At 38.9% G+C, this 22,252-nt stretch overlaps 1 protein-coding gene across 20 annotated transcripts in view; it reads right to left on the reverse strand.

Annotated features, from left to right (window-relative positions):
• Positions 1-19,885, reverse strand: part of Trim9 (tripartite motif containing 9) — a 98,038-nt gene extending 78,153 nt beyond the window's left edge. For all 20 annotated transcript variants that reach the window (XM_071607217.1, XM_071607214.1, XM_071607196.1 and 17 more), the window contains exon 1: positions 19,064-19,885. In XM_071607217.1, the coding sequence (XP_071463318.1) occupies positions 19,064-19,885 (822 nt within the window). The remainder of the gene's footprint in view (positions 1-19,063) is intronic.
• Between the last annotated feature and the right edge of the window lie 2,367 nt (positions 19,886-22,252).

Below are 22,252 nucleotides of genomic sequence, written 5' to 3' on the forward strand. Positions count from 1 at the left end.
AATCTTACTTCTCATTTTAGGAAGTGATAGTCAAATACTGTTTTGTGTTCCCTTTGACTCCCTAGGGCACTCTTTCCCTCAAAGAAACAACAGTGGGTGGGGTCCATAGACCAGGCTTCTTAACAGATTATCCAGTGGGTTGTTTCCCCAGAATAGGGAAGCGGAGTTCAAACCTGGTCACCAAGTGATCTCCTCTCTGTCCTCAGCTGTCATTCTGTCTGTACTATTCTGCCTCTATCCTACAGGAATCTAACAGGGCTGTGGATTCCCTTGGGCACTTCCAAGGCCCAGATAAAATGAGAGGAATGGAACATGCTGCAGCTACCTAGCCCATCATCCTTTGATTCCAAAATGTTGAAGCCCCAACTGAGAAACTTAAAACAGGAGGAAATATAAAGTGCTTCTTCATAAAAGCACATGCAGCAGACAGCAGACAGTTTTATCCAAGAGTCTCCTGTTAGGAACTGAGTCATAGAAACATCAATCAATCTAGGTCCCAATTAAATTTGCCACTAACTGAGACCTAACTCTCATCTGATTCTGCATCTGTATTTTATGCATGAGAAGCTGGAGTCCGAGGAGTGAAGTGAGTTTTTCAAGGAGGTAGAATCAGGATCCCAATAGTGGCTTCCAATTCTGAGTCTCCTGTTTTTTGTTCTCTACTTGGCCAACACAAATCTATATTCCTTGATAAACCTCCCCACTAACCCCGACTCCTACTCCATGTTAATGTTTCTAAAATTGGGATGTGCCTTATAATTCTTATTGTAATTTTCTTTTCTTATTTATTGTTTTCTTCCTAGGAAAAAAAATTAAAAACCTGTTATTAACTTGTTGGTGTCCTGAAATCTAGCCAATGTAGTTTTACACGTATTGACATTTGAAAATATACAACAAAGATTCATTCTTATTGAAAAAGTCTTGGGTTCATTTAAAATCTGACTTAGTTTACACAGAATTTTCAGAAACAGATATCCATGTGGACCTGCATTTTGGAAGCACTCCTTAGCAGCTTATGGCCTGTCCATCCTTTTTTTCCATTTTGTTGCTCTTCTTAGTGTCATGGACTAAATTCTTCGCAAATATCCATTGGTTAGTGTGAGTTAGGGAGCCTTGAAACAGACCCTGAGGAGGGAAATTGGTAATGGGGATGGCTGAGCTGCCCTAACTGGCAAGAATTATGGAGCTGGTAAGTGGGTCTGATCTCACTGTTCTCAGCTAACACACCTTTACCTTTATTTGGTGTGGAAGTCATTGAATACAAAAAAAAAAAAAAAAAAATCATCAGCTGTCTTGTTAGAGAACACACAACCTAGAAGGGGATTATGGCAGGTATTCAAAATATGTTCTATTAAATAGAGCCTATTATTTGGCGAGCAAGCATTTTTTAAGTTTCCTTTTATTTTCCCACTGCTATAATCCCAATACATACAGGAAGAGCACCCTAGCACAGATGAAGTTGTTGAATGATCTTTGAATAATAAAATTAATAATAATAAAATACTATTTCTTAAAGACATGTTAATGTCCTGCACTTGTCAAAGACAAGGTCATCGAGCCTGTCCTACAACTCTAGGTGTTGGTGTGTTGTCTTTTTCACAGATGAGGAAACGTGGCATAGATGATTTAAATGATTTACCAGATAGTTAAGTAAATAAAGAATAGTGAGGCTTTCTGACTCCAAAGTCCACCTTTCTTATCAGGATGTACTAGTTCCCCTTTTCCAAGGAATGATATGCTCTATGAGGGTCAGGCCTGACCCTCAGGGACTGATATAGTCTCCTGCTAAAGATTTTGTCTCCTGATTTCTTCACCCTCCTTTTCTTCATCTTGTGCCTGCTCTGTGAGTTTGGCTGCTTGACTTTCCTTCAGTCCCAGGGTAGGGACCCATCTGTGCAGGAAGCATTGTGACCACTCCCTCCATATTTTGTGTAACCCCCTATCTGTGTAGATACACAGCCATAACGGGATTTATTACAACAGGCTCTCTCATCTTTCATCCTCTCATCTAGTCCTCATCTCCACGGGTCAAGGCAGAAATAAACAGTTCTACTTAACAGGTAACAATAGCTCCCATTAATCAGAACTTATTCTGGTTAGGTTCAATTCATTCTGGGGGCTTTGTGTCTTCTTTTCATCCTCACAAAAATCCCAGGAGGTAGGTACTTTTTATCATCTCTATTTCACTGATGAGAAAACTGAAGCATAGAGAGATCAAGTAACTTACTCAAGCTCATGCACAGTTAAACACCATCCCTGCCCACAAACTACAAGGCCATATTCTTTTTTTTTTTTTTAAGAATTTAACCTTTATTTATTATTTATTTTTATTTTTTATGTGGTGCTGAGGATTGAACCTAGGGCCTCATCTGTGCTAGGCAAGGACTCTACCACTGAGCCACAACCCCAGCCCCAAGGCCATATTCTTAATCCCTCCATTGTGCTTCTGAATAGCAGTAGACCCAGGAACAGAACCTAGTGTTTCTGGCTATATACTATTTAACTGACTGATATCTCATGGGTAGTCCCCACTTTTCAGTTGGGCTAAGTACCTTTGGCCTTAACTCTAATTTTAGCACTTTCCATAAAAGGGATTAACCAGGGCTTAATTTTTGCAATTCTTCCATGCTCATCCTATTTTCCACTTCTCTTATTTTCTTATCTGTTAGCCTGAATTCCTCCTGCATCTCAGATTCTCCTAGCTTATGTATAGTATCAAAATGTTTGTTGTAATTTGTGCTCCGTCAATAGAGCATGGATTTGGCCACTACACAATAGTGTAAATGACCAACTGCAGTTAGGAGTTGGAGGATGGAATCTCATGTTTCCTGTAATTGATACAGTGGCCAATACTGGATGTTTTAAGGTTTGAGGTAAGGTGGTTATAACCTGTTTAACTTCAGTTCTGGCCCTCAGTCTTAGCTTTAACATGCTCAAAGCTCTCTTAATCCAATTCTAATGAGTTGCCCTGTAAATGAAAGAAAAGCTCATGGTGGAAAAGACACTGAGATGAAATCACATCACACAGCATAGTTCACCTAGCAAATCTTATTCCAGCAACAACTCTTCCATGACAGTTGTTTGGTTTTGACACATTGTAAGAATCAGTTCTTCTTAGAGACTTCTGGGAAGGCAGTGGTCACATACCATCTGTATAAGCATTATCCATTCCTCCTTCTGGACATAAAAAAGTGCTTGGCTTTTGTAATCAAACTTGAAATCTCCTTCATTGTATGAACTTCTCAAATGAAATAACCAAATAAATCCAGAGCTCAATACCTACTAAACAACCAGTGGTCTTATCATCAGTACTCTGAAACTGAATCACCAATATAAAAGCCTTACTCAGACTACATGGGGTCTTGAGATATTTATGAGGATGGAGCCTGAATGCAGGTTTATCTAAATTCCTTATCATAGTTTGAAAGGATGGAGTGAGTACAGTGTACCAGTGATAAATATGACTTATTTTTGAAGAATATCATGAGATGTGAACAAATACTAAAGGGAGTTAACTTTCAAATCCAGAATTCTTGCAAAATGTTATACCAATTAAAGGAATTTCTCTAAAAACACTCTGGGATTCATAATAGCCAACATATGGAAATATTTGTATCTATCAATGGATGAACAGATAAGTAAAATGTGGTACACACACAAAGAGGGGGGGAGAGAGAGAGAGAAAGAGAGATTACTTGGCTTTAAAAAAAATAAGACTATATTCTGCCATTTGGTGTGACATAGATGGACATGGAGGGCATTGTGTGAAATGAAATAAGCTAGATACAGAAGGAAAAATAAGTGGAATCAAAACAAAAAGTCAAATACACCATGCAGGAGAATGAAATAGTGGTTACCATGGTGAGGGAAATGAGAAGCTATATGTCAAATGGCCCAAGGTAGCAAATATATAGGATGAAAAAGTCTAGAGATCTAAAGTAAAATGTGATGGCTATGGGTAATAAAATTGTATTGCTTTAAGTTATTGTTGTTCAATAAGTACATTTCAGTTGCTCTTGTCACCAAAACTATAACTATCTGAGATGATAGGTCTACTAGTCTGTTGCACTATACTAACCATTTACCATCTCTATATATCCCATAGCATCATGCTGGAGACCTCAAATATACACAAGAAAACTTGAAAAACAGAATACTCTCGGTTAATTTTTCAATGGCTATTTCATAATAATCTTTTGTACATACAGAGTTTTACAAAACTTAATAATCAACAACCCAAACCAGCATAATATGCTATTTAAATTTTAAATAACATATTTATGACTTTGTTCTTGTAAAAGTAAACAGAGCATTTAATGGTACAAGATTATAATATCTTTGAACTGTTTGGCTTCATTCAAAAGCGTAATTGACCAGTTTTTCTAGCCTTAAAATTTAGGTAATAATCCTCTTCCTACCAATCTCTTTGTTTCCATTTTGCAGATGAAATTAATAAATTATTCTTTATTTCCTGTCTTTAATGTAAGCAGAACATCCAGGTTTTACTAAATATCTGTCTTATTTCATTGCAGAGGTGGTTATATGTTAATGGATTCTGTGCTGCATTTAGTTAAATCATTTTATATGTCATCTTTCAAAAAGAAGAGAGTTACATGAGTTTATTTTTATATGGCCCAGATGTATATGTTGTAATCTTATATTAACATTACAGGTAATTGGCCAAGTACATTACAATAATCTATTGTTGGGATCAGTGCCAGTCCTAAAGCTGTCACACACAAGGAAAGATTTCAGGAGCTCTCGACTCCAGGACCTTTAGTGGGAATGAAGCCAGGGCTTAAAAAAAACAGTGTAAGGCTGAAGGAAGAGTGTTCATAAGCTGAACCGGCTGGGCAGAGACTCCCCAAAGTTCCTGGTCAAGAATCAGGAGCTGGCTGAGATCACACACACTGATGAAAGCAAGTCATGGAGATAACTGAGGAAGGTACACGAGGTTGGGGGTAGAGGCCAGTGGTAAAGCACATGTGCAAAGCCCTGGGTTGGATCCTAAGCACAGAAAATAAAAGTACCTAGGAAAGAAGGCACATGATTTGGAAGCAAGCTGGTATGCATACCTTCTAGACAGGTATGCAGAAATCAAAAGACTCACAGGGGACCACAGAGGAAACAAGGGAGAGTGGAGAATGGTGGCCGGTAAGATGCCAAGAAAGGTAACAAGTAGTGCAAAAAATGGGGAGGGGAGTGAGGGAACACCCTTTTGCTTCATCCAGAAACTTCTTTTGTGCTTTTTTACTAGGGCAGGAACCAACTGAACCAGTCAATCGAAGGGGTCAGTCATTAGTCAGAATTAGTCAGCAACTACATAATTCTGTGTGAGAGGCACAGCAAAATTAAAGCCTATGAATATTTTCTGTTCCAGCTTCGTGTGGAATCTTCTATCACTAGATTGAACCTTTGGGCAAAGTACTGTATTATTGAAAGCCAATGTTAACAACAATGACAAAAAGAATATATTACTTATAATGAAGAAACATCAATTTAAATATACAGACACGCATCATTTCCCCTTAAAGAGAGAAAACATATAAGGTAAACTTTGGTAGTCATATCATGGTATATAGGGAAGAAAAAGAACACCTTTGATTATGGGTGTGGGGGGGCATGCGAAAGCCCCCCAAGGGTAGCATAGGTGTTTCAGTGAGCTTCACCAGACAGATATGTACATAACATGTACATGCATACCCACAGAGAAGCAATAAAAAATAAACCCTTCTATGTTCTGAATTCTTAGTATAAATTCTACAAAAATTTACACATTCTTATTTTTACTGAATGATTTTAGTAACTTAATGAAATGCTCAACTTTTTTTCCACCTTGGAAGAGGGATAGGTAAATGATGTCTAAGATCCCGTATTCCAATTCTATCCACTTTTAACCTCTCAAATGTAGGGGGGAAACCTACTATTTTGACGTCACAAAGTAACTTTGTGAATATCATAATGGTAAACTTACATAACAGACACCAGAGTACCACTGGAACTTTATGATATTATGAAGAAGTGAACTCATTACCAAAGTCAGGAGTGCAACTTGGAGTAAGAGGCAGAACGGCTGCAATATCCAGTGTCTTGATAATTAAAATGTTTCCTCTTCCTGCTTCTGGGCTTTTCCATGTCTCCTATTTGTCAGAGCTAATCCTGATAGAGAGTATCCAAGCTCTGTCTCAGAATTGATTTATTAGGGTTTATTGGACAAGGAATTTGCAGTAGATTCTAATGGGCCAGACTTAACAAGTTCTCTCTGACCAAGACTCAGCTCTAAGTCTATGCTTTTCCTCCTGTGTCTCTGAGAGATAAGAGGCTGACATCTCTGACTTTCCATTTTAAAAGTGATTAAGCAGTCATCATATATAGAAAAAAGCCCTCTTATTATTCAACAATAAAAGACAAATAACCCAATTTAAAATGGTCAAATGATTTGAATAGACATCTCTCTTAAAAATAAAAAAGACGTAGCCCATAAGCATATGAAAAGATTTTCAACATTAACAGTTATCAGAGAAAAGCAAATCAAATACACAGTGAGACACTACTTCATAGTTTTCTAGGATAACTAATCAAAGTTTGACAACAAGTGTCTGAGGATGCAGAGAATGGGCCCCTCACATACTGCGCGTGGGAATGTAAATGGTGCAGCATCTTTGAAAAACAGTTTGATAATTTCTTAAATGTTAAACATAGAGTTATCATATGGCCCAACAATTACATTCCTAGGTGTATACTTTGTGACTTCCCAATTCTCTGACACCAATGCGTGTCCTATAATTCAATCCTGTTCTGAGACTGCACTCACTGCAAATTACAGTCACAAGTTCTGGGTCCCTAGGCTGCATGCCCTTCTGTCTGACTTGATTTCAAATTTGGGGCACCCCATTTCAGGTTCTGTATCTCCAGAATGACTCAGAACTAGAGAACACCTCACTTATATTTGCTGGTATATTATAGGGGACCCTATTCAGGAATAGCCAAGTGGAAGAGATGCATAGGGAAAAGTAAGGAAAAGAGTAGAACTTGGACTCCCCCTCAGAGTGTGCCACACTCATTGCCTCTGTGTTCTCACTCACTAACTGAGAGCTCTCCAATTTTTTCCATTCCACCATTTTTATAGAACTCAATATCCAACTCCTTCTTCTCCTTAGGGGTCAGAGGTCAGAAGCTAAGAAGGCTGAAAGTTTCACATTTGGTCTTTCTGAACTCCCATTCTGAAGTTATGTGGGGGTCCCAACCAGTCACCTTAGTAGCATAAAATCAGAATTTCTATCATTCAAGAAATCTCAAAGGTTTTTGAAAGCTCTGGGATAGGAACTAAGGACAAAACTAAATATGTTTGTTATACCACAATACTAAAAATAACTGAAAAAAATCTCTACACAAAAACTTGTACATGAATATTCTAGCAGCATCATTCATAACAGCCAGAGTGGAAGCAACCAAGCCTTTCAACTGCTGTGTAACAATGGAATATTACTTTATCATAAAGAGGAATGAAGTCCTGATACATGCTATAAGGTTAGATGAGGTTTGAAAACATCATGCTAAGTGAAAGAAACCAGACACACAAGATACATATTGTATAATTCAATTTATATGAAATATCTAGATTAGGAAAATCCACAGAGGTAGAAAGTATGTTGGTAATTGCCGGGAGTTGAGGAGAGGATGTGTGGCAAGTGACTGTTAATGGGTATGAGGTTTCTTTTTGGGTGATGAAAATGTTCTAGAATTTGTGGTGCTGATTATACAATTCTGTGAGTAAATATATGAAACACTAATGAATTATATACTTTAAAAGGATGAAGTTTATGGAACGTGAGTTATATCTCAAAACAAAAACAAAAAATCAATGAGTGACCTGCTGTATCCACATAAGAGCCAGAAACCTTATACAGCTGTCAAGATGAAAGTGAGCAAAGTCATTTTTAGGATCTCTTCTGCACAAAGCTGGTAGTTATCCTGCTGAAAATACAGAATCTAGAATCAGACTCTTTAAAAGAAAAACTTGGATCTGGCACTTATTAGCTGTGACTTTGGGTGCCATGGTTTCTTAACCTCAGTTTTCTCATCTGTAACATGAGGATAATAATAGTACTTGCCTTATATAGTTGTAGGAATTCTATCTTTTAATGCATAGAAAGTCATTGGATCCATGCCTAGAATACTGTCATACTTTGAGTATAATAAATGGTGAAAGATTATTAAAGAAAACTTTGATAATTCCTTATAAGTCTTACTTCCTTCTATAATATTCTCAAACTTAATGCTTTCCTCCATTAAGTGATTTTTTGTTTAGTTTTCCAATGCTGATGTTCTGAAATATCTGTGGGTCTTAAGTATTTAAGATTTCTAGTTTTGAAATACTTTGAATGAATACTCTTCACTTGACTCCACTATAGAATTAAGATACCTGCATTCTTTGGTTCCTGTTCAAAAAGTAAGAGAAAGAAATCTATGAGTTGCAAATTGGAAAGAGAGGATGAATTCAGCTCTGCGTGTGCTAAGTGTGAGATCTGTGGAATATTCAAGTGGAATATCCACTGAGCTTTAGGTCTGGGGTTCAATGCAAAATGTTTAATAGCCAAATATGAGATCAGTTACAAAAAATGTGAAATCTTGACAATCTGAAATACATTTAGGCCTAGGATCAAGCTCTGTCTTCATCAGTAGTGTGATTCTAGGTAATCTCTCAGTGACTCTGAAATAATAATAGCAGTTTCTCAATATGTTATGCTAGAATCAAGTCAAATAATGAATGCAACACAAACAAGAATTGGGGATATTCACAGTTCCATTTTCTCTATGAATAAGCTTTAAAAATTCACATGAAAGATTTGTATGCCAATTTGCCAATTAATACTAATACTAATACTAATCACCCCAAAAGAAACGCCATACCCCTTAACAATTAATACCAACAGTTTAAGTAATATGTTTTATATCATAGCAGGAACTTACTATTCATTTTAAACTTTTCCATACTTTAAAATATATAGTGATCAGAACAATCCAAAATCCATGTCTTAGACGAGGTGCAAATGTGCCATCTTTGAACTTTAAGGGAATGGTAGCCACATTCTGGGACCCTGGCTTATTGAGCTTATTGAAGTCAGCCTAAAAATTCAGTGTCTTATGTTTCATATAAACTTCAACATTTCATATTTCTTGGTCCTTGAAATAGAAAGTGGAGAAATTTTTATTTAATACCGAATAATGTTTTAGTTTCACCAGTGGTGGATTCACTTCTGTAATGATTAGTGGCTGAAAGCTGTTTAGTATATTTTCTTGCTAAGTCTTGGCTGGATGATTGATGGTCAATAAAATCAACAACAAGTGCTTGTTAAAAGCACCATGGATTTATCTATGCCATGTAAGATTTATTAGACTGGAAAGAAGTCAAATTATACATTCGATTTTATGTGACTAATGCTCTTGGGATAACACTTGAAGGTGTGAAAGGGAGGATGGCAAAGCATAAGCAAAATTGTTTTATTGGTTTCATGAATTGCTCTGTGAAAACTGCATAAATGTCATCAGTAGTACCAAGTAACAGACTGTGTGTATTTGTGGTAAAATCAGTTGCTGGTTATTTGCACTGATAAAAGAAACTAACACACAGATAATCAAAGAATATAGATTATATTATAGAGTCATTTTTATTTGTTTTTGAGACAGTTATACTTGAAGTTGAGCCTCTGTATGCTTGACTTTGCAAAATATTCCTCCCTACAAAATCATGAAGATTATTATGAAGACCTGCTTTTAGTAGAAACTGCTTAATTCCCCATATTCACATTTATTCCTGTCTGCAAGCTGTTTTGTTCAGAGAACAGATAATCTCTTAGACTGATACACATGACAGGTCAGAACAGGGTTATCCTCTCTCAGGCTTTTCCTGAAGCATGGAGAGATAAATATTTGGTGTCAAACTGTTAATTCTTTAAATGTAGGCTGCAAGCAAAGTAATACTAGAGGGATGAACAAAAAATCTCAATAAAGCTGGATTATTGCTATCAGGCTACAAAGTTAGCTTCACCTGAATAAGTAAACGGTAGAGGAGAATTAACGATCTACATGTACTGGCTACTAGCAGAAGTTGGCTGTGCCAAACCAAAGAACCAAAGAACAATGTTTAACATTCTATTTCTAAAGCTAATTCCTTAAGGAACAATTTCTTCCTTGATCAGAGCTGTTAGTGAAAAACAGGCAGTTCTTGAAAACAGGCAGTCCATTTTTTTGTGCTATAAAAGAATACCACAGACTGAGTAATTTAAAACAAACAGAAATTTGGCTAACAGTTCTGGAGCCTGGGAAGTCCAAGGTTTGGGGTTGCATCTGGTGAGGACCTTCTGTTGCATCATAACATGATAGAAAGCATCAATGGGTGAGAGGGAGTGAGAAAAGGGGCCAAACTCATCCTTTTATCAGGAACCTAATCCTTCATTAACTGGCCCATTCCATCTATAATGGCATTAATCCATTCATGAGGGCAGAGTCATCATGACCTAATCTGCTTTTAAAGGTCCCACTTCTCAACACAATTGCACTGGGGATTAATTTTTCAACACAAGAACTTTAGGGGACACATTCAAACCACAGCAGCCAGGCATATAAAAAAATTATTTGGCACGTTCTTAAATCCATTCCTAAACAATAGCTTTCCTAGTTCACAAATTTCTTTTTTATATTTATGGTGAAAAGTGAGTTAGGTATTTATTCATGAACTGGATTATGCATGTTTTCTTCAAGCCACATAAGCAAAGGTACAAGCAAACAACTGACAGTAAACATTGAAGAAATATGTGCTTACAGGTTAAAACATATTTTTGTGTTTTAAAAAATGAGCTTATAAATGTTCTAGGTCTGCAGAAATAAAGACTTACAATGTTTATGTGCTACGTTTATTTCAAAAGTCCAGTGATTCTATTATGCTGTTTTTTTCTGTACGTTTTAAGATGCATTGTTTGTTAAAAGAGCACAGTGATTCCATTGCTGCGCTATAATAGACCCTTTTCCCTCCGTGTGACTTAGATCTTTCAGGGAGTTAGGCTGGATCCCTCACAAGCTAATCCTGCTGAGGAGGATTAGCAGGAAACTTTGGAGAAAAATGACTTAATTTCTCAGCAATTTTTATACCTGAGAACTAAAGGACCCCAGCTATTTATGTCACTGTAATTTATAAGACCATCAAACAATGCCTTATGGGTCATATATTTCCAGGGATCATCAGGAAGTAAAGCAGAATAGTTAAATGCCTGAGCCCTGAAGTCATACAGCCTGGATTCAAACTTTGGCTCTGCTACTTATAACTGACATGACTTTATAATCTTTTTGTGCCAGAATTTTCTCATAGGAGAACTTAAATGAGAAAATGTTGCTAAAGGCTTAGAACACACTGTCTGGCATGTAATAAATGCCCAATACATTTTAACAAAAAATATAAAATTAAAGTTTTCTAATTATTTAATGATAATTGTCAGGCTAATATATGAAACTTAAACTATTGGGTTATATTACTAATTTAATACTCTCTTTCTGGTGCTTTTCTTCATTAAATCAACCTTTACCTAACATCTACTAAGTGCAGAAATGGGGAGAACAAAGAAATAGTCCAACACATCGAGTGGTCCATTGGAAGATTTTATCATAAACATTTACCCTACAGTAGAGGACATTCAGTGTTAGAACACAGATATAGCAGTTGTGGGAAGCAGAAGGATAGAAGATAGGGCTGGAAAGATAGTCTGGGACTACATTGTGAAAAGGAATGGTACTGAGATAAATAGGTCTGTTTTAGAAATTCAGTTACAGCAGGAGTTGAAACCATGGAGATGAGTCTCTAAAGTCAGGCATGAGAAAGGAGGGAAAGTCAATGATGTTCATTTACTCAAGACTCGAAATTCAAGAAGAGTTATCTTGCCTTTTTCAGGTTAAAATGAATCAATCTAAATGAAAAAAAAAAAAAAAGTCCCTCTCCTCAGTTAAAAAAGTGTCTGCAATTAAACCCAGCTGAGGATGGGGAGGCTGCAGGTGTAACCCTGATAAGGTCAGGGTAGCACCAGGTTCCTGGTTGGCAGGCTGGTCTGCTAGAAGTCTGTCAATGCTGGCTTATCTGAGCTGATCTTGGCAAAATTAGATAGTCAGGGAATCTCAAGATCTGGTTTGAGAAAGTTGGAGGGCAAGCCTGGAAGACAGGACAGCAGCACCCAGTGGGGAGGCTGGAAAGCCAGATGGTATCTGGAGGGAGGAGGCAATTTAGGCAGATGGGATTGTGACTAGACCAACATACTCCACTTTAACACAATGGCAAAGCCAAGGGCAAACAACAGTGAGATGATATGATGACTTCTCTGAGGCAGATGCACAGAAAACAGAAAGACAACCAGAAAGTGAATATTTCTTGAGCCTTCCTGAGCCATTAGGGTTCAGGATGAAACTTCTGTGAGCACTCTCTCAGGAAGTGCTTTTGGGTTTGGGACAAATCACATATGATAGAGACAAACCTAAATCTGAGCATCTAGGTACACTGCTGGTGGCCATTTTATAGCTAACTCTTTTTCTAAGTTTGGAAATTGACCCCAACTGTCAAAATGAAAATATTAGTAAAGCCTGGAATATAAAAGGCAATGTGCTATTCATTTAGCTTTTATAAATTGCTGTGCTATGTTGTCATGGAGCCAACATTAGGAGTTTTAACTTTTTAATATCCTTTTATCAAACATATTTTAAAAAATAAGATTATTAACACAGTTTAATAAAAACTCAATTAAACCAGTTATTTGGAATCATGTATACAAAGCCTAAAAGCAGTAAAAAAAAATAGATAAGTTACTTTTTATTATATTATATTTGTACTCCTGAAATCTAAAATCATTTTTAAAGAGTAAATTATTTATAATAGAAAGGGAGGCAATTTGTATTCAGGTCCTTATATATAAATGCCATAAAATGAGGCTGTCTTATCTTCTACTTTTAATATTTAAAGAATAACAAATTTAACTTTAATATATGCCTTAGGAATTAATATAAGATTTAAGGATAGGCTTACTGTGGACATGTGTATGTAATTTTAGGGTATTCTATTCTGCCTAGACAGAAATGATAACAATTACCTCCTTACTAGCTTATTAACTAATCATTGCCTAGACTAGGGTTTCTCAAACATGTGTGCCACTCAAAAGGTGTTTCCAAAGTTGAATAAGTTTTGAAAATGCTAGGTTGAATCAAGTAGCTGGTTTGCTGCAGAATATATTGACATATGTTCTCTCTTATCCTCAGAGGATATATTCTAAGACCCCACCCCCCACACAGTGGATACCTAAAACTGTGTATAATATGCTTTATCATACATATATGCCTATATGTATGATAAAGCATATTATACATCCAGATTTTGGATATATGTATCATATATATGCCTATATATATGATAAATATATATGATAAATATGATAAATATATATGATAAAGCTGAATTTGTAAATTAGGCACTATTAAAAATTAATAATAGAATAGTTACACTGTAATAAAAGTTATATGAATGCATGTGTCTCTCAAAACATTGTACTGTACTTACCCTTTTCTTCCCAATGAGATGAATTTAGGTGAATGATGTTGACATTGTGACACATTGGGCAACTACATAAGGGTTCCTTGAACATAAGCGCTGTGGTACCACAACATTAGATTTGTTAACTGGGATAGCTACTCAGTAATTAACAAGTAGGAAGCATATACAATGTGGAGAAAATAATGATTCACATCCTGGGCAAGACAGAGCAGGATGATAGCAAGATTTCGTAAGTTTTAAATATGCAAGCAATTTAAAACTTGAAAATCAGTTATTTCTAGAAAATTCCATTTAATATTTTTGGAGCATGATTGACATTGTGTAACTAAAAACACAGAAAATAAAATGATAGTTAAAGAGGACTACCATATACTATTATTATGATGTAAAAATGCACAAGGTGAACTAACAGGAATGTGTTTAGAAAGTCTCAAATTTATTCAACAATGGAAAATTTGTAAGAATAGTTTGAAAAAATCTAATTTGTAGAGTATAGGTTAAAATAAAATGAAAATGAGAGGTTTCATACACATATTCAGAGATTTCTTGACTTTGAAAACAGACAGAATTGATTATAGGCAGCAATTTGACTCCAGAACCTCCCTGTAAAGTCTATTTCCCTTAAAGGTACCATCACTACATTCATCGTGTAATTCAGAGTTAGTTTAAATAAATATTCCCTTAGGCCTCTTTTTAGATAACGTCACAATAAAAATAGTTTAAGAAATCAGCCAATAGGCCAGTTAAGGCTACCAGTGGTAAGTGGGCAGATAGCATTAAATACTATATGATTTCATTGAACCAAAACTGCCTTTCCATTTATATTTACAGCATCAGAATAACAATATCTAGAATTAATAGTAATTAGAATATTCATATACAAATGTTTACATGAGATTACTCATTGCTAGAATAAGTCTGAATTTCTCAGTTGAGAGTGATAGAAAACTAACACAAACTAGCTAAAGCAAAAAAGCGGGGACGGGGGCGTGGACTCAGTGATAGGAGTACAAAATTAGATGCTACTGTTATGATTCACTGAGATTTGAAGATTATTTGTTACTACAGCATCACTTGTCCAAGCTGACTGATACAGAGTGTAAACTAAGATTCTGGCTTTCAAATTCTACTCTCCTGATACATATATTTTGGTTCATTTCTCACAAAAGCCTCTGATATCACCCAAGTGAATTTCTGTTCCTTAGAACCAATAGTACTTGATAAAACTGATTTAAAAATGATATTATTTAGAACCATTTTGTTCTTAAACATTTATCATGTAATAGCCTTCTATTCTCCTCCAGATTCCAAAGTTAAGTTTCAGGTTGAAAATCTCTAATCTGAAAATTGAAAACCTCAAATACTTCAAAATACAAAATTTTTTGAAAGTGGAAAATTCCACACCTGACCTTGTATTATGAGTCTCAGTCAAAACACCAGCAGCGCACTAAAAATATTGTATAAAATTCCCTTATTCACCCACGTGAATAAGGTATATATGAAACATAAATGAATTTCATGTTTAGATTTGGGTTCTATCTCTAAGATATCTTATTATGTATATGAGAATATTCCAAAGTTTTTAAAAAAAAAACCTTAAGCATTTTTGGTACTAAACATTTCAGATAAGGTATACTGAAACACAGATATGCATACATACTGAAAAGCCCATTAACTTATTTCAGGGAGGAAAGTACAATTTATTTACTGATGGGTACGTATAATTTCTGCCTGTCCTTAATTCTTAGTATTTTAATAATAGTTGACTGTGTAATTTTCTCTTATTTATGCAAAATGTGATTTGATATGATGTTCCAATTAATAGCATCTTTTCATATCATATACAGGAAAAAATTCAGCTACTTCAAACTGGATACAATATTTTTATTGGAGAATCTGAAAACAATGGAGTCATCAGTTATCATTTTAGCTTTGTTATGGAAAAACAAAATACCTTTGGGTACTATATCTTTGTGTAATATTCATTTTCCTTGAGTTTAATCAAATGAGTATTTTTCTCTGGACCCAGGACGATAAGACTAACCCTTTTAGGCCACCTTCAGAGCAGTTTTGGACTATAAACTTGTGCTCTGAAAGAAGCAAGCAAACCCCAATTAGGGATGAGATTTCTATGCAGTCCTTGTTGACCAGTGAAACACTGACTTCTGTTTTGCACTACAGTTCACAGTTGTACTAAACTGAAATTATAAATTATAAATATTTAAACTATTTTTTCCAAAATACTTTCACAAATACAGTTTTAACTCCTTTATATCCTTGTGGATGGGAGGTATGAGACTTGCTTAAAGTCTGGAGGAGTAAGTAGCAGTGTCACCTGTGGAATAAAGTCAGGATTTAGAAAGGTGAACTACTTGAAATTAAAAAGTAATAACAGATGTTCCATTTGCCTGTTTTTAAACATTTACAAAGTCATTTTTTGTATTGCAGTTTTTTTTTGTCAGCTTGAATTGAATAAAGGGCTACAGCAAGTAAAGTAAGTAAAAGGACTACTAAAAATTGCTACCAGATATAGCTTATCAGTCTACTTCTTGTATTAATATTTTTAATGGATTTTGAAGGTCATAAATGTATGAAATATATTTAAGTTGGTTATCTGACAACTAATACATTTTAACTAATTGTTTTTGAAACTAATTAAAAATAAACTTCATTCATTTTATCTTTAATATGTAAGATGATGACTTATACTTGAGGAAATACATATTCACAACATTTTCTTTATCAGTAGAAATGGATGGCTAATATATTTGAATATTAATGAAAACTTTCAGGTCTCATAATAACTTCTACTGATAACTAATTCCCCAACTTTGGGAGAACTAAGTATAATTCTTTGCTTTTGTATGTTTTGTAGGGCATAGAAATTCTGACCCATAAGGTTTTGTGGGGACAGAGGTATTATTAACTAGAACATAGACTATATGAGAAAAGTGAGTATTAACACATTAACTACCTTTTAAGGAAATAAGGTTGGAGTAGATATGCTGTTCATCTAGTAGATGACAACTGAAAGTTAAAACCTGTCCTCCTTCTGCCTTATTTTTTCTAGGTAGTTTAATCATCTTGACACTGACTGAATAAAAACGATACCTACTTATTATGTTGAAATACATGTGTAAAAGATCAAAGAACAAATGGTCTTTTAGCCCTTGTCTCAAGGGTTTCAACATTTTTTAAAAATCCTGTCTCCAAATTTTAATCCAGTCAGGATCACAGTGTCTACTCACAACTTCCATTATCAATAAAACAAATGGTTTATTTAGGCTTGACATTAGGCTTGATAAAGATTTCAAGGTTCTTTTTGGTCTTAATGCATAAAGTATAGACTCTTCTTCATAGAAAAGTAATACAGTGGGTTGACCATCCTAATTAGCATATGGATTAACTCTTTGACAAGACAGGGTGATTAATTTCTTAGACCCTCTGTAGGGCATTTCAACATAGAATATAGTTAGCAGTCGAACAGTGAAATTGTAATATGAAGAACAAATTGGCTGTTAATTAAGATTTTGAAAACTTTCTAAATTAAATGTCATTAGAAATATAAATTGAAGTGTTAAAAAAACAGTGGTATGTGCCAGTGGGAATCAAATCTGTGCCAAAATAAATTTTCATCAGTGCTAATATGATTCAATAGGTTACATGTGAGACTACGAATGACTGTAAACATGGATTACATTCAGTTGGGATACAGGGTTAAGAAACCTCCAATGATTGCTGGAAATGGTGATATTTGCTCCCAGCTTTTTGCTGTGATCATTGTTCCAGCCCAGAGTTGACATCTCTCAAAGGCTATCTTTTCTAGTTTCCAAGAATGTGGGGAACTCTGCATGGGGCTACAGTGGAGGCCTGCACATCATCTTCACCGTCCTGCTTCTTCCTTGGTCATGCAACTTGGTGACTGATGTAAAGAAAACTCCCCTCTAATAATCCTGAGTCTCTGCCCTGTCCTCCACACCCCCAACTAAGTAGGTTATTTAAAAAGAAAAAGCCAATATAAGCACATCTTAGCAAAGTGGTTGCTTTTCTTCTAAGTGGTATGGGCTTATTATTATAATCACCTCTTTTCTATGAAGCTTATTTTCCTGTATATGTGTGTGTGTGAACACAAAACTAATACAATCGTTAACATAAATAGCATGATTAGCACACCAGAGAGTAACAAGTACTACCAAGAAAAATAAGGCAGGAAGGGAATTATGGGGTTCTTGAGGAAGTGGCAAGCACTGTCATAGGAAGATCTCACTCTAATGGTGACTTGTGAGCAAAGATGAAAAGAAGGCAAATAAGTGAACCATCCAGACCTAGGTATTGGACACTTTCAAGGCTGGTGGAACACTGAATGTAAGGGCTCTAGGTTGGTAGGGCACCTGGCAATAGCTGAGGATCAGAAAAAGTCACAGTGTGGCTGATGCAAAGGGAATGAGTGTGAGGGACAAGGAAGTTGAGACTGAGACTGAAGATCAGGGTCTGCAGGTCCTGACAGACCATTCTAAGGACAGCCTGAGAAAAGCGGGGAGCCATCTGAGGATTGTGATTAGAGGAATGGTGTGACCTAGTATGTTGTTAAAGGCAGTCTTATTGTCTAGCCATAGTAAAGGCACCATCAAAAGAGTCCAGAGATAGAAATCTGTTAGGAGATGCCCCAAAGTTTGTACATACAACTACTGGAAGAGGAAAAGGTTTGAACCCTGGAGAAATGAAGTGTGGTGTTGGGAGGTGGGGGTTTCCACTGGGAGATGCACCTGCCTGGCTTTCAGGCCACAACCGCAACTCTGGTCCTGTCACTCTAGCTTCAGGTCCCCCCTCCCAGAGCATCAGAGGTCTGGACCTGAGCACCGCGTTGCCATGGCGACCACAGTATTTCCTTTCCCGTCTCCAGCACTAGGCACTAGCTACCCCTCCAGGCTGGTGCACCCAGTCTGGCTCTGGGCGGCTCATCAATATTCCGCGGGCGACTTCTACCCGGCCCGCGCCGCGCCTCGAGGCGTCAGCGAATCCAGCAGCTACAGCCCCCAGGGTCCCCGCCACCCCACTGCCTCAACCTGCCTCCTCCCCCAAGGCTCTCAGCTCAACCTGCGCTGGAGCTTGCCTGGAGGCTTTCAGCACTGGAGCGGCTCTGTCTAGCTACGCAGCACTTTTCACATTCCGGCCACGGCCACAGGCTGCAGGCCCGCGACGGAGAGGGGGCGCCCTGCGTCCAGCTCACAAGCAGCGCGCCTCGGGAGACCCACTCTAAGGCATCCCCGCAACTCTCTGGGGATATTCAACTTCCCTGTGTGCTGTATGATTTTCCCCGAGTCTCCTGCAATGCACCAGACCGGGAAGGCAGACATCGAAGGAACCTGCATTGCGCCCCCACTGGGACGCGCTGTGAGCAATAGAGGGAACGGTCTGCAGCAAAACTGGAGGATCCAAGGAGCGGGGAGCTAGGGGGTGGGATCTCCTAGGGCTCACCTTGTGCAGTTTCCACATGGCCCCGAGAGCCTTGACTTCGTGGCTGGAGTGTTTGCCCTCTTCCAAGCACTGGTAGCACACGGGCATCTTGCACTGCACGCAGTACATGCTGTGGTTCTCTAGCTCATGGTCTGTGCAGGTGGAGACCTTTCGAGGGCTCAGTCGCCGACTCACGCGGCCCTGGGCCGGGGGTACCAGGCGGTGCTTGGCTAGCGGCCCCCGGGGCGGGTGGCAGCGCAGACGGCACGGATCGCAGTAGAAGACGTCGCACTGTTCACACATGACGGTGGCCTCCTTGGGCACCTTCTCACAGAGCTGGCACTTGAGGGCCGCAGCTTTGCTCTGTTGGTAGCGGTCAATTACCCCTTCCAAGACGCGGTTCTTGGGGAAGCCGCGTAGACCCCGGTCATCTAGGATGAGGCTGCGGTGACACTGCGGGCAGGTGATACAGGAGTTGCGGGGCACCGGGGCCAGGGCCGGTGACAGGTGGGTGGGTGGTGGAGGCATAGCCGGGGGAAACACACGGACGCCGTTGGGGGACTTCTGACACGGGGTAGTCGGGGCGCTAGCGAAACCTCCGTAGGAGCCATAGCCGCTGTCCGCCTCGCTATACAGGCTCATCTTGTCCAGGTCCAGGTAGTCATAGTCGGAGACCCCAGAGCCGGAGGCCCGACGGCTCTGGGGGGACTCAGATTCCGGGGTCTGCACCAGGATGTTGCGGGCGCATGCCTGACATAGATTGTGAGAGCAGGGCAGGATGATGGGCTCCCGGTAGAAGGAGCCACACACGGGGCATTTTAACTCTTCTTCCATCTCTTCCATGGGGAACTGGCTGGAAACGAGGCAGCAGCAGCTGCAGCAACGGGTTCCTCAGCTGGTGAGATGGCCGACGGGCCTGTCGTGTCCAGCACCTTGGCCAGCGGCGACAGCGGCGGCGACCGCGGTGGTGGTGGCGCCTTCCCGCGTCGCCTTGGCGCCGACTCCCTGCGAAGCTCTAGCTCTGTGAGCCGCGGAGCCGCTGTGCCGCGCGCCAGCCCAGGACCGCCCCCAGCTGCCCTCCTAGTCCCGCCCCGCCTGTGAGTCAAGGCTCATTGGACAGTGGGCGAGAGAGCAGGGCTATCATTGGCCAAATGCCCTGTCTATCTCCTCTCCTCCGCAGGCCACTGGGGGTTTGGTGGTGAACTGTGAGGGTGAGGGGAGTGTTCGCTCGCGGCTGCATGATCTCAGGAGGGGGCCGGAGTGCGGAGGCTAGGGACCGGGAAGGAGAAATTAGGCGGGATGACTCATCCCTCGCCCTGCTTTCTTCAGACCTCCGGTGCAGTCGCCCAGGAGCAGGGGGGCGTGAGAAACCCCTCCCGCCGCGAGTGAGCCGGCGGAGGGGGCTGATGCCTCTTGCCAAGAGGCGTTTGGCTTCCAGCTCAGATCCCGGCGCCGACCCACCAGGGGCAAGTGCTGCGCAGAGCGGAGGACACCCCTTTTTCCGCTGCTGGAAGCCTGAGTGGGCGCTTCTCCAAGCCTGGGTTTCCACAGGGCTTTTTGGCGTTAAGCCCGCTCCGAGAAGCCACAGAACCCCTCATTCCGGGAGCCTGGTGGTGCAGCTGTGAGCCAGGGCAGGAGTCTCCTAGCTTCTTTCTCCCTCAATCCCTAGTCTCCATAAGGAGAGGTTTAACTAGGTACCCAGTGTTCTTGGGGGAACATCAGCATCAGTTTAGATCTATGCCCGTCTTCATTTCTGGTTTTAAATTCTGTCTCTGCTGGAGGCCGCCGTGCTTTGATGTGAACGTGTCTCCATCGTTTGTCACCCTCCCTGCATCCCAAAGCCATGGCTTCATCTCGCTCAGCATCTGGCTTGAGCTTTCACAAGACCAGCAGGAACGTTGGTTCAGTTGAGGCAGGAATAGTTTGTCTATTTCTGAGTGCCTGTGGTTTAGTAACTAGCTCTGTGAATGAATCACAGTGTGACAGAGGAGTCTGAATGTTTGACTCCAAACAATATTATTCAATGTCACATGCCATGAGCATCTACCACCGCTTCCAGCACGGGGGTTTCTTTTTGTTCTGTAAGGTAATGGTGATAGTGACATGAGTGGGATGGAGTGGGTGGGGTGGGGACGAGAGAGTGATTCTAATGTTAGTTCTTAAATATTAAGCAGCCTTCTCTTTCTTCTCCCCAAACATTTCTGGAGATAATGGTTCCTGCCCCATGCCTGCAGAACTGTTGTTTTGGTGATTTAAAAGGCAAAAGAGAGAGCAAAAACATGAGACAGAGAGAAAAGAAAATCTTTGAATCAAATGACATTCCCAGGTAATAACTAACTTGAAATAGCATATGGGTGATTTTTGCTGAGTGACTCATGAAAGAAATGAAAAAGTTCTTTTCAGTTTCTAAGAAATCTTTCAAATTCCCACCTTCCAGAAAATATAACTTGATTATAATGCTGCTACATTTATAATTTAAAATCAATTCATTGTCTATAGCAGTTTTGTTTATATACATTACTTGGCTCACTCTCAGTAATAAGAAGAATTAGTTACAATTATCTCTATTTTACAGATTAATAAACTGAAGATAAGAAGACACTTGAGGCCTGGCTCTGTGGCCCATGCCTATAATCAAAGCAACTTCTGAGGCTAAGTCAGGAGGATCCCAATTTCAAGGCCAGCCTCAGGAATTTAGCTTGACCCTGTGTCAAAAATAACAAAGGGCTAAAGATGTAAATCAGTGGTAAAGTGGCTCTGGTTTCAATCCCCAGTACAAAAAAAAAAAAAAAAAAAAAAAAAGACACATGAGTTAGTAACTCAAGGCCAAATACTAGTAAGACTAAGACTGGTATATTTGAACCCAGCCAGGCATGTGAAAATTTGTTCCTTTGTTCATTCATTTGTTTAATAAATGCTGAATTTTACTTTGTGTTAGATGTTATATTCTGTGTGATAAATACCCCAAATGGTGGATCATTGTTAACTAATATAATATTCTGCTTACCTTCTGTGAGAGTTTCTTTTTTTTTTCTTGAGTTCATTTCTCTAAAATATATTTTCATAACCTTTAAAGAGTTTCCTCTCAGGTTACACTATTTGGCCATGGTGTTCTTTAAAACCTCCCAATGAATTATGTTTAAAGGGGAATAAAAATCTGAATGTAATTGATGATATTGCAGAAATATTATACCATTGGGGGAATATCTT

This window comes from Marmota flaviventris, chromosome 2 (assembly GCF_047511675.1).
Source record: "Marmota flaviventris isolate mMarFla1 chromosome 2, mMarFla1.hap1, whole genome shotgun sequence".
NCBI lineage: Eukaryota > Metazoa > Chordata > Mammalia > Rodentia > Sciuridae > Marmota > Marmota flaviventris.